The sequence below is a fragment of the Balaenoptera acutorostrata genome, chromosome 9 (genome assembly GCF_949987535.1).
Source record: "Balaenoptera acutorostrata chromosome 9, mBalAcu1.1, whole genome shotgun sequence".
NCBI classification, from domain to species: Eukaryota; Metazoa; Chordata; class Mammalia; order Artiodactyla; family Balaenopteridae; genus Balaenoptera; species Balaenoptera acutorostrata.
Window position 1 is genome coordinate 11,503,049 of NC_080072.1, and position 17,103 is coordinate 11,520,151.

The 17,103-nt window shown below is 40.9% G+C and overlaps 1 protein-coding gene across 1 annotated transcript in view; it reads left to right on the plus strand.

Annotated features, from left to right (window-relative positions):
* Positions 1–515: 515 nt before the first annotated feature.
* PATL1 (PAT1 homolog 1, processing body mRNA decay factor) overlaps positions 516–17,103 on the plus strand; it is a 36,303-nt gene continuing 19,715 nt past the window's right edge. Inside the window, exons 1-9 of the mRNA XM_057553317.1 lie at positions 516–799; positions 2,771–2,882; positions 10,523–10,740; positions 11,044–11,124; positions 11,721–11,915; positions 12,852–12,953; positions 13,385–13,474; positions 13,696–13,916; positions 15,306–15,395. Of these exons, the coding sequence (XP_057409300.1) occupies positions 785–799; positions 2,771–2,882; positions 10,523–10,740; positions 11,044–11,124; positions 11,721–11,915; positions 12,852–12,953; positions 13,385–13,474; positions 13,696–13,916; positions 15,306–15,395 (1,124 nt within the window). The 5' untranslated portion in view covers positions 516–784. The remainder of the gene's footprint in view (positions 800–2,770; positions 2,883–10,522; positions 10,741–11,043; positions 11,125–11,720; positions 11,916–12,851; positions 12,954–13,384; positions 13,475–13,695; positions 13,917–15,305; positions 15,396–17,103) is intronic.

Below are 17,103 nucleotides of genomic sequence, written 5' to 3' on the forward strand. Positions count from 1 at the left end.
CTTGGCTCTTCCACTTCACCTGCCTGGAGCGCCTGGGACCTAAAAATACCTCCCTGGTGGAACCTCCCGGAACATGCATTCGGCTTTTTTTTTTTTTTTTTAATCGCCCTCATCACTTTGAGACACATAAATCACAGCCCTGACCCGCTGTCGACTCAGCAGATGACGTGTCGCCGAAAGTGGCGACGAATTCAGCCCATTTCAATGACCTGAACTTTTATCTTTTTCCCTCCACTCGGCGCATATTGTATGTCGTGAGGACTGCCAAGCAAAACCCGCGAAGACCGTATTGGACGCTGGCAAAACAGTCTAGAAATCTCCATTTCTCCCAGTCCAGGCTAATCCTGGGACTCTTCAAAGCCTTACCCTGTGACAATCACAAGGCTTTTCTCCGCCCCGTCGGTGACGGAAAACTCGTGACTCGAACCTGAGCGCCGGGCGGGCGCAGAGAAACCAGGGGCGGAGCTACAAGTCCAGATCGCGAGGAAGCCCCCGACGGGCGGCGCGTGCGCAGTGTCTCTCCATGGGACCTCCTTCCCGCCGCGGAGACTAGGAAGCGGGACGCCAAATCTGTCCCCGCGCAGCCGCCGCCGCCGGGCGCCGAACGGGGCGGCCGCCCTCCCCGAGGCGCGCCTGCGCACGTTCCCACGCACGCTCCGGCGTACGGCGGCGGCCAGGGGTCGCGAGCCGGTGGAGGACCCGTGCGCGGAGGAGCGCGGAGAGTCAGCGCTTCTTCCCTCCCTCCCCCATTCCCCTCCCCGCTCCCTCCCCCCCCTCCCCAAGAATGTTCCGCTACGAGGTGAGTTGTTGCGACCGGAAGTGACCCCTCCCTCCCTCCCTCCGTCCCGCACGCGCCCCTCTTTCTCTCTCACCCCCCGCGCGTCTGTCCAGCGCTCCTGGGGGGAGGGGGCGGGCGGCGGGACCCGCGGGACCGAGCGGAGTGCGTCGGGTCTGGGGTCGCGGGTTTAATCCGAGGGCTGTGAGCTGGCTTCGGGGGGCGGGACTGTCCTATCAGTTGCCACCGAGGAGAGCTGATCTCTGTTTTGGGGTGGGGAGGGCCCCTTACGTGCCTTAACCAGACCACTCCCCCACCCCCCGAGGAGCGAGGAGTAGAGAGCGTTGCACCCACCCTCGGTGGCTCTTGAGGAAGCGTCACTCGAGAAAGCCCAGAGACGCGTTTCCCGCCCTGGACCCGGAACCATCTCCCCTCCAATTACTTATACACGCCCCCTTACAAACCGGCGACCGTCAGGTCCCGGGGGCGTGGACTCGCCCTTTGACTGGGGCCGAAGACCTTTTACTAAAGAGGACTCCGAGTTGGGAAGGGGCGTGTCCAGCAGAAGTTCCTTCTGGGAGAGTGGAGGGGGACGTGGGTTTGGTGACGGTCCGGGTATGTAGCAACAGTCGAGAGCCCTGACAGTGTCACTGGTTTGCTCTATGACCTTTAGCGACTCCTAATCATTGGACAGGGTTTCTGGATTTGTAGAACCAAAGGGTTGGTTTAGATGACCCCTAAGAGTCTTTCCAATGTAAAAAGCAGTGATTTGGTTAAGTAGATCTTTGTGATTTGGGAGTGCTTCTGGAAGTTGCCTGTGATGGGGAGGCAGTTGCATGCTTGCTTTGTGTAAGTTTGGGAGACTTAAGATGGGTAGGATGGCCCTTTGACCTAACCTTTCATTTGGGAACAGCCTGGCTAAGAGGTAGCCAGTCAGGGTGTATCAGAAATGTGACTGCAGAGAGAGTGTGGAATTCCGATCCTGAGTCTTTGAAAACTGGGGACACATATACTTGGTATTTGATAGGAATGGTTCAAGATCAAACTGCCTTTATGTAAACATGGAGAGAGATGATGAGATGCAGTAGGCAAAGTTTCCAAAAGAAAAGAAAACTTGGAAAATAAATCAGTTGAAAACTGAAATGGGGGTGGGGGGGTATGTTTAAGATAGTACACACCTAAGTTGTTAAACTGGTGATATCTAGCATTGTTTAACAATACCCAATGTTTGCCTAAATCTTTGCCTCATTTGATCCTCACAACAACTTTCTGAGGTAGGTGGTATTGTCCCTGCATTACCACTTAAGAGATTGTGGCTTAGAGGCTAACACAACCTGAGACAAAATAGATGCTCAGGGAGTATTCATGAATTAATCAGAAAGGATGTGACTTGCCCAAGTTGGTATGACTTGTAAGAGTAGAGACACAACTTAAACCTGTCACATCACAGCTTTTCAAAAGTCCACTTAATTGTGATTGAACACTTAGCTTTCTCCTTTATCACCAGAGTTTGGGCCTGTAGGAAAACAGAAGGGGAAAAGGAAAATGAAGAGAAAGCTTTAAAAGGGAATAATAAAATAGTTGAAAAGGTGACATGAGTATGGGGAAGATGAGAATTTCATTGGAAAATATGGGTAGAACTCAAGCAAAATAATAAAGTGTTCATTTTCATTTGTCATTATTATTGTAACCAGTGATGGAAAGGAAGTTGGCAGGCCTCATTTCTTGGTTGCATGAGGAAATGCTATTATTAGATTCCTGATAAATAGAGAAATGGAAGTTTGGGGGAAGAGGTTAAATAAGGAATAGGAACGAGAAACTGAAAGAAAAGGTACTGAAGTCTTCCAGTGTCAGGGAAATTGGGGGATAGAAAAAATGCCATCTGCACAAAAAGTCATAATGAAGCTATTGTGTTGATCGGGAAGATAAAAACATTTTTTTAGAATGAGGTTGTGAACTTCATGCATAGCTGATCTCTTTTTTCTCTTTTTTTAGTCTTTGGAGGATTGTCCTCTGGATGAAGATGAAGATGCATTTCAGGGCCTGGGAGAGGAAGATGAAGAGATTGATCAATTCAATGATGATACATTTGGGTCAGGTGCAGTTGGTAAGTGACGTCTTTCTTTTATAATGTCATCTTGGTCTCTTGCTGTTTTCACATGCTCTCTTTTATAAGTACTTTTGTCTAAGTAGGCGTAACCTCATTCACAGAGTTGGCAAACTGTTCTGTTCTTCACTCCAAGCATCTACCCTCCTCCTCTGGGCTTCCTTTTTGCCTCACTTATAAAACCAGGTGTTTTCTAAGCCCTGTCCCTTCCAGCTTATGATCTATGGCTCTAAGTTGACACTATAAGGAATTCAAATGATTAAAGAAGTGGACATTTTACAAAGGTTTAAAATAATCCTAGAAGAAGGAAATTTTTATTTGTGGAACATGGAACTTAAGGAAAACTAGTGGACTAGGAGAAAACTCAGATTCAGGTGTATATGTTTTAAAATTCAGTTGATCAATAATATATTGCATGACCCTGCTATTGCCCTATAGTATATTCAATAAATAAAGCTTTTCATTCCAAGAATTTTGGTGATAGAAAGTCTTCATAAGTTAGAAAAGTGTTGTGCACAGATGAAATTTTCTCATCCTTGGGTATAGATAAATATTCCTGGTGTTGGAAGTGGTTAAAAAATTAAAGAGCCAAACTAAACTAGAGGCCACAGTTGTAATTACTGAGATGAAAGGTTTAGGGAGCAAGCTTACATAATAAAGTTTGAGAGTTAGAGATCCTGGAACAAGTATACTAATAAGTTAAAATTAAACTGTACTTTGGAAAGATGAATAGGTAAGGGAAGTCCCTGGTGGTCCAGTGGTTAGGACTCTTCGCTCTCACTGCCAAGGGCCCGGGTTCATCCCTGGTTGGGGAACTAAGATCCCGCATACCCCCTGCAGCCAAAAAAAAAAAAAGAATACGTAAGGCCAGAAACTATAAAACTCTTAGAGGAAAACATAGGCAGAACACTCTATGACATACATCACAGCAAGATCCTTTTTGACCCATCTCCTAGAGAAATGGAAATAAAAACAAAAATAAACAAATGGGACCTAATGAAACTTAAAAGCTTTGCACAGCAAAGGAAACCATAAACAAGACAAAAAGACAACCCTCAGAATGGGAGAAAATATTTGCAAATGAAGCAACTGACAAAGGATTAATCTCCAAAATATACAAGCAGCTCACGCAGCTCAATAGCAAAAAAACAAACAACCCAATCCAAAAATGGGCAGAAGACCTAAACAGACATTTCTCCAAAGAAGACATACAGATTGCCAAGAAACACATGAAAGGATGCTCAACATCACTAATCATTAGAGAAATACAAATCAAAACCACAATGAGGTATCACCTCACACTGATCAGAATGGCCATCATCAAAAAATCTACAAATAAATGCCGGAGAGGGTGTGGAGAAAAGGGAACACTATTGCACTGCTGGTGGGAATGTAAATTGATACAGCCACTATGGAGAGCAGTATGGAGGTTCCTTAAAAATCTAAAAATAGAACTACCATATGACCCAGCAATCCCACTACTGGGCATATACTCTGAGAAAACCATAATTCAAAAAGAGTACCACAGTGTTCATTGCAGCTCTGTTTGCAATAGCCAGGACATGGAAGCAACCTAAGTGTCCATCGACAGATGAATGGATAAAGAAGGTGTGGCACATATATACAATGGACTATTACTCAGCCATAAAAAGAAATGAAATTGAGTTATATGTAGTGAGGTGGATGGACCTAGAGACTCATACAGAGTGAAGTAAGTCAGAAAGAGAAAAACAAATACCATATGCTAACACATATATATGGAATCTAAAAAAAAAATCATGGTTCTAAAGAACCTAGGGGCAGGACAGGAATAATAAACGCAGACGTAGAGAATGGACTTGACACGGGGAAGGGGAAGTTGGGATGAAGTGAGAGAGTGGCATGGACATATATACACTACCAAATGTAAAACCGATGGCTAGTGGGAAGCAGCCACATAGCACAGGGAGATCAGCTTGGTGCTTTGTGACCACCTAGAGGGGTGGGGTAGGGAGGGTGGGAGAGACACGCAAGAGGGAGGAGATATGGGGAAATATGTTTATGTATAGCTGATTCACTTTGTTATACAGCAGAAACTAACATATCATTGTAAAGCAATTACACTCCAATAAAGATGTTAAGAAAAAAATCCAAAACATTGTATAGAGGTAACATTTTAACCACAATTCTGTCAGTATTGTGGTTTTTTGTTTTAGTATTGTTTTAAAATCATTTCTGTAATTGCTTTAAAATATTATCTCGTAGTTTTAATTTTGTCCATTCCATTTCAATAAGATTTGACAGACACATTTGAAAAAAAAAAAAGATGAATAGGTAAGAGTCCATGCAACTCTCTTTGCTTTGACTGTTGGTGTTGAAAAGCAGCAATGACCACATTTATGTTGGGATGTGTGAATATGTGGGATTTCAAATATTCAAGTTAAGTAATAGGAAATTTATCAGTAGTGGGTAACCCCAAAATGTTCAATATCAAAAACAAATAAGAGGTCTTAAAAATGTTGTATTAGGACTTCCCTGGTGGTGCAGGGGTTAAGAATCCACCTGCCAATGCAGGGGACATGGGATCAATCCCTGGTTGGGGAAGATCCCACATGCCGGTGAGCAGCTAAGCCTGTGCGCCACAACTACTGAGCCTGCACTCTAGAGCCCGCGTGCCACAACTACTGAAGCTTGCCCGCCTAGAGCCCGTGCTCCGCAACAAGAGAAGCCACCACAGTGAGAAGCCCGTGCACCGCAACAAAGAGTAACCCCTGCTCGCCTCTACTAGAGGAAGCCCGCGTGCAGCAACAAAGACCCAACGCAGCCAAAAATAAAATAAAATAGTTGTATGGGTTACTGGTTTTGCACTGACCTAAACAGCTTAAGTTTATTTAAGCTTAGACTGAGTTGAATGAACTGGCAAAAATGAAAGAGCATACTATTTTCAATCAGGGTTTACAAAATTCCTTGGAGAGCTAAAACTGCTGCTGTTGGAAGCAGCAAGAGAAGCATTTAAGGTAGAAGCTAGGCTTATTACAGAAGGGAACCAAAGACCTTTTGGATTACAGCCATAGTTTAGGGGATGAGATTGTCCAAGAGGATGACGTGATCTCAGATGCTGTTCTCTCTCCACGGAGATCACAGGGAAAGGGACATAGAACAGAATGACGAAAGCAGGGAACTGCTGTGAATTGCAAATTATATTTGAAACTTTAGTAAAAACCTATAGAATACAATAGAAGCTACAAACAGTGTGTGCTTGTTTCTGGAACTCTTTTTCTCTTAAAATATTGTACTGAATGTTACCATTTTTTAGCAAATTCATCTGTATTAAAATGAAATTTATTAAAATGAAGTATGTTGAGGTTAGCCAGCATAGTAAATGTCCTCAGTTTTTAACCTGGACAGAAGAGGAATAGTTTTGCCTTCTCATTGACTTCCAGAGTGCTAGTCTTTTTTTCTGAGTTTCTATGTTTCTCACAAGATGAGGAAAGTATTGCCTTAAAAGAATTTTAGTGTGTGCAGAACTGCATTTTATGTGGTGGAAAATGAAAAAGCCCCTGGGGTTACATAGTAAAAGAACAGGTGATAAAAAGTAAAGGCAGTGAAGTAGCATATGGTTAGCCCATTTTGTACCCTGAGGCACAAGGATGATTAAGGACTTCTTGGTCAACAAAGTTTATAATGGAGAAAAGATTTCCCAGTGTGAGCCCTTTCCATTGAGAGTATAATATACTTGAATTGTGAAGTTAAAACCTTAGTTCCTCATCTTGATATAAATACTATACGGGTTTATAAAAAGAAAATTGCTTTCTAAGTCGACCTGTGACTTGTTTAATATACTTCTAAAGGTGGATATACAGCTGGTGTAGAGAATTTAAACCAGGAGGTAAAATGTCAGACCTATGACATACATTTTGGTTTGTTGGTTTTTAACTCAAGGAGTATCTTGAGTAATACCTGTTAGTACAGTAGTTATTTTAAGTCACTGGCTACAGATGCTCTGATGTCACCTTTCCTTAAGAAACTAGTCACTGTCTTCTGCGTGGAAAAATATTTGCATCATCTTTGAGCAATAAATGGGCCACAATAATCTCAACTCGTTCTCTAAAAATAAAAGTTTACACTTAAAAGGTGCTTATTACATGCTAGGGACCGTTCTAAGTGTTTCACGTATATTGTTAATCCTCATAGCAACCTTGCAAGGTAGGTACTATTATTATCCTCATGTTAACAAATGAAGAAGGAAAATGCCAGAGATGTTAAGTAACTATAAATACAATCAATGTAAGCTACCAGTTATGTTTTAACAGTCTTTGGGGGCTCTTTGGGGATCTCCTGCCTCCACATGGAAGGGCTCCCCATTCTTTCTACTTCCTTTTTATTGATAGCTGCTGAAATCTTTAGGGACTGAGATTGCTCTACAATTAAATCACCTCTACTTCCTGTTCATTTTGTTTTTATTCAAAAACAAATAGCCCTGAGACAGACTTGAGGGGAATTACCATAACAAGCATACATTTATAAAAGCAACCAGGAATTCAGTAACCCACATCAGGGTATAGGTTAATTAGTTGAAGGAAAACAGTTACCTGTTTCCCTTCATTTCTCTGTTATTTTTTTCCCCTACCCTTTATCATTTTGACCAATGTGGGTTGAGGTCAAGCATTGGCATATCTAAGTATGTTTCTAGGTCATTTGAAAAAGATACAGAGTGAAGTATCCTTTTATACTAAGGACCTGTGATCTCTGACACACGGTTTCAGATGATTTTTCGCAAGAGCAAGAAATACCTAAAATGAACATGATGGTGTTCTGTGGCATAGGTTTCTTTGCTTACATGTTTGAAAAAGTAACAATTCACAGCAGAGCTTTTCTTACAGAATATGGCTACTTAACCAGCATTTTTTAAATTAATTATTAAGGACAAATAGATTATCATCTTTGGTGGGACCTAGTAAAGTTAGTAAATAGGATTATGAGTAGTGAATGAAAGCAATGCAAATTAGAACTCTTTTGCATTAGAATCAATCTTAACAAATCAGTTTCTTAAATTTGGGAAATAAATGTTTTAAAAAATCCCTTAATTCAGGATTATAGACTCCCTTTTTTTTTTCTGGCATTGTTGAGTCAGTAAAATTGCAAAAAGCAGTTAGTCCTTCAAAACATGCTTAGCTTACTCTTCCTTAGCAAAGATGATACAAATATTAATATCACAATGGATTTTTAATTACACTGTTCTTTAAGCATATTTTTTAAATAACTGATAACTTAAATTAGTGCTGTAATTTTCATCTAAAGTAGACTTTTCCCTTTACCACAAGTAGTACATTCACATCTACCACTGTGCTCAAAGACTAGACAGTGGTTCTGATCATACAAATTATAAATTTGGGAGTGTCACTTACCTCGTTTTTTTTGTTTTTTCGCCGTGACATGCGGGATCTTAGTTCCCTGACCAAGGACCGAACCCGTGCCCCCTGCACTGGGAGCATGGAGTCTTAACCACTGGACCGCCAGGGAAATCCCTTACCTTGTTTTTTTTTTTGGATCACTAGTGTTATATGATACATTGTTATGTAATAAATGTAGCAATTTTAAATGTTTATGATCTGACCCTGAAAGAGACTTAGGCTACTTAAATTTGTTATACACCTGAAACTAATGTAATGTTGCACGTCAACTATACTTCAATAAAAAAATTAAAAATTGCAAATAATCCAAATTTCCATCAGTAAGGGATAAGTTAAATTGGTTTATTAGTAGAGTAGAATCTTATATAGGTATGAAAAAGAATGAGATGATATTGTCAGTAGTTATGTGTTCCCACTTTAAAAAATTTAACATTCCTGAAGAATTATGGGGAACTTTTACTTTCTAAGTTACATATTTGTGTAATGTTTAAATTTTTTTAACAAACATGTATTTTAACAAGTTGCATATGAGCCCCTCAGAAAGTCTAAATCTTTTTTTTAAGTGGCTACCATTAATTACACCCTTAGTATATACCAGGCGCTTTTTTTTTTTTTCTTGTCATGGTGCTTCCACTTTTTCCTTCTCCTTTCTTTAAATGAGGTATATAGAAAAATTATATGGGGAGGATTGTCATTAAGGACACTTTTTCAGAATTCTGTGTTTTTACGTTAGTCATTACCTGTTATCTCTCTGTTTTGAATTTTGCAGGACATACAAAACAAAACTAAAATAAGAATAAAAATACATAACATTTACAAAAGAATACATGGGGTTTTGGTGGGTTAGAAAGTAGTGCATGTTCAGATGAGGTGAAGGTAGAATTAAAATGAAAAGATTATTTAAGGAAAGCTTCAGTGAGGGGGTAAAGGTATCTGAATTTGAATGCTGAAAGGAGCAAAATAGTAGAGCTTTTATGCTGGAGTCAGAAGGGAATGATGAGTGATGAGGTTGAGGAGCACTGGAATGAGAGAAGCGATGGAAGTAAGGTCTGGTCCTAGAGGAGCTGATAAAAGGTTCTGAAGATTTTCATCTGTGCTGTAGCTGGACTCAAAAATAATGCTGTGTCAGCATAAAAAACAAAAAACAACAAAATAACCTAGTGTCAGTGCCACAGATTATATAGTAGTATGTAGAAATAGACAGTTAAAGCAGGAGAGGACTGACGCGGGTCCAAGTCACCCTCACCTTTCCTGTGGCATACTTGTAGTAGCCTTCTAACAGGCCCCCATGCTTCTAATAGTGCTGCCCCCTTCTCTGCAAATCTGTTTTCAAGACAGCAGCCAGAGTGATTCTTTCAAACAGTCAAGCCACATCCAAACCTGCAGCAGCCCCCCTTTCAGAGTGGCTCTAAAGACCCTGCAGGAGCCCTCCCACTTTGACCTCATTTTTCTTCTGCTCTTCACCCCTGTTCATTCCAGTCCAAGCACAGTCCTTGCTGCTTCTCAGAATCGTCAGTCTCTCATCTTAAGGCCTTTGTACTGACTGTCCCTCTGCCTGAGACACTCTTCTCCTACATATCCACATGGCTAACTTATTCTTGATATTTTGCTCAAATGTCACCTTCTCAATGAGACATACCTCTGACCATCCTATTTAAAGTTTTCAATTTGCTTCTCTTCCCCCGTATTCCTGTAGCATATCATCTTCTAATACAGTATCTAATTTACTTATTTGTTATGTTCATTATCTATTATCTGTCTCTTCCCTGCTTAAAAAGCCACAGGAGGGCAGGGATCCTTGTCTGTTTTGTACACCAATGTACCCCATGCACCTAAAACAATGCCTGTCACATAATAGATGCTCAAAAAATACCAATTGAATGACACGAATGGATTTAAAAGCTTGTAAAGAAGATGACAGTTACCTAAGAGAAAGTTGTACGCTAGCACGAGTTTTTGCCTGAAATGTCACAGAATCTCAAACCAACGGGTTGTACTATATCACCAACTTAGAGATTGGTTTCAGAATGTAGTTTGCACATCGTTGCTAATGTATTAAGCTATTAGTCTAAAAGTTTGAGTTTATTCCTGGTAGGATGTTAGTTGTTCTCAGTAGTGAAAAGCCCACTTTAAATGTGCCCCTTAGTTTAAACCTTATTTCATGTCTCTAGATGGATAACAGAAGAATTTTATAAAACTTTTTTATTCCAATATGAACTCTGTTTCTTTTTTATGATTTCCTTATAGATGATGATTGGCAGGAAGCACATGAGCGCCTGGCTGAATTGGAAGAGAAGCTGCCTGTGGTAGTTAATGAACAAACAGGCAATGGAGAAAGGGATGAGATGGACTTGTTGGGTGATCATGAGGAGAATCTGGCAGAAAGGCTCAGTAAGATGGTGATTGAAAATGAACTAGAGGATCCAGCTATCATGAGGGCAGTACAGACCAGGCCAGTGTTGCAAGTAAGTTACTGTGATCTGAGAGCTATAGCAGACTGATAATTAAAGCAAAGTATTGGGCTTGGCTATTGTAGTTCATCTACTATACTGAGAGAATTACATGTGTTATAGAAATTTGGTAGTATAATTCCTGATGATAGCAATTCTAGACATGAAGTTGGGAAATAAAGTATATTCTAGAACACTGTAGTTTCTATTCTCAAGCAGTTGAGGCTCTTTGGGAGCTTTGCTCACCGAAAGCTGGTAAGTTGCCCAGCGAGCCCGCACTCTTCTAGACTTTGTGTGTATGTTTTCCTTTTTTGTTAGCCCCGACCAGGAAGTCTCAATTCCAGCATCTGGGATGGATCTGAAGTTCTGAGGCGAATCCGAGGACCACTGCTTGCTCAGGTATTAAACGTTTTCTCGTTATATAAAAATCCTAATACCCGAAAGCTGGCTCCTGTTGTTATCCTTTCCTTACTGGAACGATGTATGGATGTATATCCTTTGCCAGTCTTACGTTGATTATGTCATCCAGCACCCATAGCTGGACCGGTTGACTGTACCCTCCCCCAGACTCTATGGTCATGCTCACTTGACTGTGCTTTCTTTGAAATGGTTGAAAGGGAGCCATTGGAACTCAAATTTGACACCTTATGATTTGAATTACTTAAAGTCATTTTTAGGCAAAACTATAGGGACAGAGAACAGATCAGTGTTGGCCAGTGGTTGGGGGTGGTAGGAGAGGTTGACTACAAAGGAACAATACAAAGGAAGTTTGGGGAGTAATAAAACTTCTGTGTCTTGATTTTGGTGTTAGGTCCAGGACTCTCTGCATTTATCAAAATTTAGTGCTATACACTAAATAGGGTAACATTTTTACTGGATGTGAAATAAAACTAAATAAAAATTTTTAAAATCATTTCTCAAGATATCTGGCATCTGTAAAGGTTATTAAAACATTTCAAGGTAGCTAATTTTTTTAACACTACTTCCTCAATTAGGAAATGCCTACAGTGTCTGTGTTAGAATATGCCTTGCCTCAGAGGCCCCCACAGGGCCCAGAAGATGATCGGGACGTTTCTGAGCGTGCATTACCGAGGCGGTCAACGTCGCCTATCATTGGGAGTCCTCCTGTTAGAGCTGTCCCCATAGGCACCCCACCTAAGCAGATGGCTGTACCCAGCTTCAACCAACAGGTACCTCTCATTAACAGGCACTCAGCCCAGGATATTGGGAATCTGGGCAAAATTATTTGGGAAATTGGTGATGCTGGGAGGAGGGTGGAAGTTTGGGGTAGGCATTAGATTAGAGAGAAAAGTAGCCAATTAGAGGAAAAGTTAGTACAAATAAGAGACACATTCCCCAATGCCCATTGCTGGTGCTACTACTGTTGCTGCTGCCTTTTAATTGGGGGAGAAAAAGGGTAGTTAACCACATTTAGTGTAAATGTCCTTTTTAAAGTGTTTTGCTGGCTGCCCAAAACATTGGCAGAGAGGTAACTGAAAGCTGGGGGGAGTGGGAACACACAGCATTGTCCACATCCCTTTTTACCTTTAAGATATCCCTGCTTTCCCTAGAGCCTGTGCAGTCCTGTTCCATAGACTTTCCTCCTCCTGAAACCAGCAGCTGAAAAGGAAGGCCAATTTGGAAGGTATGGGGGGAGGGTGGTATCGGTATGGCCTAGTTAGGCTCAGTATCCTATGAAACGGTGGAGTCACAACGTGCACGACAGAGCTGAGCATGGCGGCCATATCACAGGGGCTTCAGAAGAGGACTTAGTTAATCCTCCAGCTTTCTTATCATTCCATCTCCCTCACTGCTACCAAAATATATCCTCTTGGAGAGAATTTGCAAGTCAGAATATCTGCTGGTACCTCCCTCAGATAGCATGGAAGGGTGGGGATAACTGGAGAATTAGCTAAATCTTCCTCACTTAAAAGTGGCACGTTGCTTGATATTTGTGAGAGGAAGTGACCAAAGGTTCTGTATGTGGACCAAAGCCATAGCAATTTGCTTAGAAGTAGGGCTTTGCATTGAGTTCTGTGTCTCTGCCGGTACTCGAGGGGAGGAAGAATAGGTAGAGGAAAAACTGACTTCACTGAGTGTAGTTGTATATATGTTTGTCCTGATAGATTCTGTGTCCGAAGCCTGTCCATGTTCGACCCCCAATGCCACCACGCTATCCTGCTCCCTACGGTGATAGGATGTCTCCAAACCAGCTCTGCAGTGTCCCGGTATGTCACTTTACAATCTAGTGAAAATATTTTCTGATCACTGCCTAGTATATAGACATCTCCTAAATCTTACATGTTTTTTATAATCTCCATACTTGAATTTCTGGATCTTATAGTCCCCGGGTCAGAAGACATAGTTCATCATGTTCAGCTATTTCTTACCTCAACTCTTTTCTTATCTTAAAAATCTAAACTTGACATGATGTGGTTTCTTGCTATTATAGTCCCTCATTCTACTTTCTCTTTCACGTTACATGATCATAGTGCTTTCTCACTTCTAGCATTACTCTTTCGTGTTCCTTCAGTGGACCGCTCAGCTCTACAATTTGAGAGTTTTTCTATCCAAGTTAATTCTGTATTTCTGTTGAGTTCCCCTGTTATTTACCTGTTTTCATGGTATAAATATAATTTTTTTTTTTTTTTTTTTTTAGAACTCTTCCCTACTGGGTCACCCTTTCCCTCCTAGTGTTCCTCCTGTTCTCAGCCCCCTGCAGAGAGCACAGCTTCTTGGAGGAGCACAGGTAAGCCTAGGGTTAGCTCAGCCCTTAAAGAGCTTTCTCACTTTCCTAAGGTTCACTAGCTGATATCCCCCTTTTTTGCTGTTAATCAATCACTGCCGCCTCTTATTTTTTCCTTTACTTTCTCAACCAAAGTTACTGATGGAAGCAGTATTCACTTTTCTGTGGATAAAAGTAAGGGGACTTGCTGACCAACTAAATCTAAGATCTTGTCCCTCTTGTAGCTACAGCCTGGACGGATGTCTCCCAGCCAGTTTGCACGGGTCCCTGGATTTGTTGGTAGTCCACTTGCTGCCATGAATCCCAAGTTGCTGCAAGGGCGAGTTGGGCAGATGCTTCCCCCAGCACCAGGCTTCCGTGCCTTCTTTAGTGCTCCAGCCCCCGCTACACCGCCGCCTCCTCAGCAGCACCCTCCTGGCCCAGGGCCTCACCTGCAAAACCTAAGGTATGCAAAACAAATGCCTCCGTTTATCCGTTGTCATCTAAGTCTCTTGATCATTGACGTTTAGTGATGTAACACAGAAGTCTGTTGATATTTGCAAGTGATATATTTTGAGATGTTATTTGATCCTCAAGTTGCCAAACACAGAAATGTTTGACAGTCTCCAGGCTTTCTTATGAATCACATTTCCCTCCAGTCACATGCTTCCTGTGTACATTTGCACATTACTAATCACCTTTTTTATTTCTCCTGAAGTTTCTTATGTCTCACTTATTTTACAAACACACACATACTTACGTATGCACAAAGTGTTTGTCATTTAACAAGAATTATTGTGTACTAAGGAACAGAGAGGAAGTTCCCTGGTGGTCCAATGGTTAGGATTCGGTGCTTTCACTGCCATGACCTGGGTTCAGTGCCTGGTCGGGGAACTAAGATCCTGCAAGCTGCACGGCTCAGCCAAAAAAAACCAAAAAGGGAACAGAGATATAGATGTTGAGTTGTCAGCTAATCTCAGTGCTGGCTAGTTGCTTGCTTCCACTGTGATTTTATAACAAGAGGGGTTTTAAGTTCCTGCTTCAGTGAAATTGTGTTTTATTACGTATCGTATTGTATCAGTTAGGATTCTCCAGAGCAGCAGAACCAGTAGGATATAGATAAATAAGTAAAGAAGAGATTTACTATAAGGAATTGGCTTGTATGATTGTGGGGCTGGCAAGTCCAAAATTCATAGGGCAGGCCAGCAGGCTGGACATTTTGGTAGGAGTTGAGGTTGCAACCTTGAGTCTGAATTTATAGGGCAGGTGGGCAGGCTGGAAATTCAATCAGGACTTCCGTGTTCTAGTCTTGAGGCAAAATTCCTTCCCTGGGAAACATGTTTTCCTTTCAACTGATTGGGCAAGGCCCAACCACATTATCGAGGGCCATCTCTTTTTTTCTTAAGGTCAACTAATTGTAAATGTTAATCGCATCTACAAAATACCTTCACAGCAACATCTAGATGAGTGATTGTCCAAACAACTGGCTAGCTTAGCCAAGTTGACATATAAAATTAACCATCACACATATATGTTTCAATGTCATTCCCAAATAGTTGAAACTAAGTACATTAAACATATTAGAGACTTCTCTTTAACAGTAGCAAAAAGAAAAAGAATTAAACTGCTTTACTGCTGATTCATTCTAATTTTATGATTGTCCTCTTAGGAGTTGAGAATTGGCTTTTGTGGGAGACATAAAAATACAGTGGTGTCTTCCTTCTGAAAGATCTTAGAATAGGCTTTAGCATTCCCTTGGGTGAACCTGTATGAAGTTATCCTGTACTGACCACATTGTTAAAAACTTCAAGTCATCAGGATGACAGAATTGCACATCTTTTCCCTTTTTGCTTAGATCACAGGCCCCAATGTTTAGACCAGACACAACCCACCTTCATCCACAGCACCGTCGACTCTTGCATCAGAGACAGCAACAGAATAGAAAGTAAGTACTTATCCTACTCTTTTGTGGTTTCTTAATTTAGCATTCATTTTTGACTGATTTAGTTTACTTTTTAAGTAAATCTGATCAGTATTGCACTTATTTTAACTGGTTAAGTCAGATCATATATGCCATTATTTTATGTTTTCAATGCACAAATTTTTTTTTTTAATTTTTGAATTTTACTTATTTTTTATACAGCAGGTTCTTATTAGGTATCTATTTTATACATATTAGTATATACATGTCAATCCCAATCTCCCAATTCATCCTGCCACCACCACCACCACCACCCCCGCCACTTTCCCCCCTTGGTGTCCTTGTCCATATGTTTGTTCTCTACATCTGTGTGTCTATTTCTGCCCTGCAAACCGGTTCATCTGTACCATTTTTCTAGGTTCCACATATATGCATTAATATACGATGCTTGTTTTTCTCTTTCTGACTTACTTCACTCTGTATGACAGTCTCTAGATCCATCCACGTCTCTACAAATGACCCAATTTCGTTCCTTTTTATGGCTGAGTAATATTCCATTGTATATATGTACCACATCTTCTTTATCCATTCATCTGTCGATGGGCATTTAGGTTGCTTCCATGACCTGACTATTGTAAATAGTGCTGCAATGAACATTGGGGTGCATGTGTCTTTTTGAATTATGGTTTTCTCTGGGTATATGCCCAGTAGTGGGATTGCTGGATCATATGGTAATTCTACTTTTAGTTTTTTAAGGAACCTCCATACTGTTCTCCATAGTGGCTGTATCAATGTACATTCCCACCAACAGTGCAAGAGGGTTCCCTTTTCTCCAGCATTTGTTGTTTGTAGATTTTCTGATGATGCCCTTTCTAACTGGTGTGAGGTGATACCTCATTGTAGTTTTGATTTGCATTTCTCTTATAATTAGTGATGTTGAGCAGCTTTTCATGTGCTTCTTGGCAATCTGTATGTCTTCGTTGGAGAAATGTCTGTTTAGGTCTTCTGCCCATTTTTGGATTGGGTTTTTTGTTTTTTTAATATTGAGCTGCATGAGCTGTTTATATATTTTGGAGATTAATCCTTTGTCCATTGATTCGTTTGCAAATATTTTCTCCCATTCTGAGGGTATCTTTTCGTCTTGTTTGTAGTTTCCTTTGCTTTGCAAAAGCTTGTAAGTTTCATTAGGTCCCATTTGTGAATTTTTGTTTTTATTAACATTAGGAGGTGGATCAGAAAAGATCTTGCTGTGATTCATGTCAAAGAGTGTTCTTCCTACGTTTTCCTCTAAGAGTTTTATAGTGTCCAGTCTTACATTTAGGTGTCTAATCCATTTTGAGTTTGTTTTTGTGTATGGTGTTAGGGAATGTTCTAATTTCATTCTTTTACATGTAGCTGTCCAGTTTTCCAAGCACCACATATTGAAGGGACTGTCTTTTGTCCATTGTCATAGATTAGTGTGTGGGTTTATCTCTGTGCTTTCTATCCTGTTCCATTGATCTATGTGTCTGTTTTTGTGCCAGTACCATATTGCCTTGATTACTGTAGCTTTGTAGTATAGTCTGAAGTCAGGGAGCCTGATTCCTCCAGCTCCATTTTTCTTTCTCAAGATTGATTTGGCTATTCGGGGTCTTTTGTGTTTACGTACAAATTGTGAAAATTTTTGTTCTAGTTCTGTGAAAAATGCCATTGGTAATTTGATAGGGATTGCATTGAATCTGTAGATTGCTTT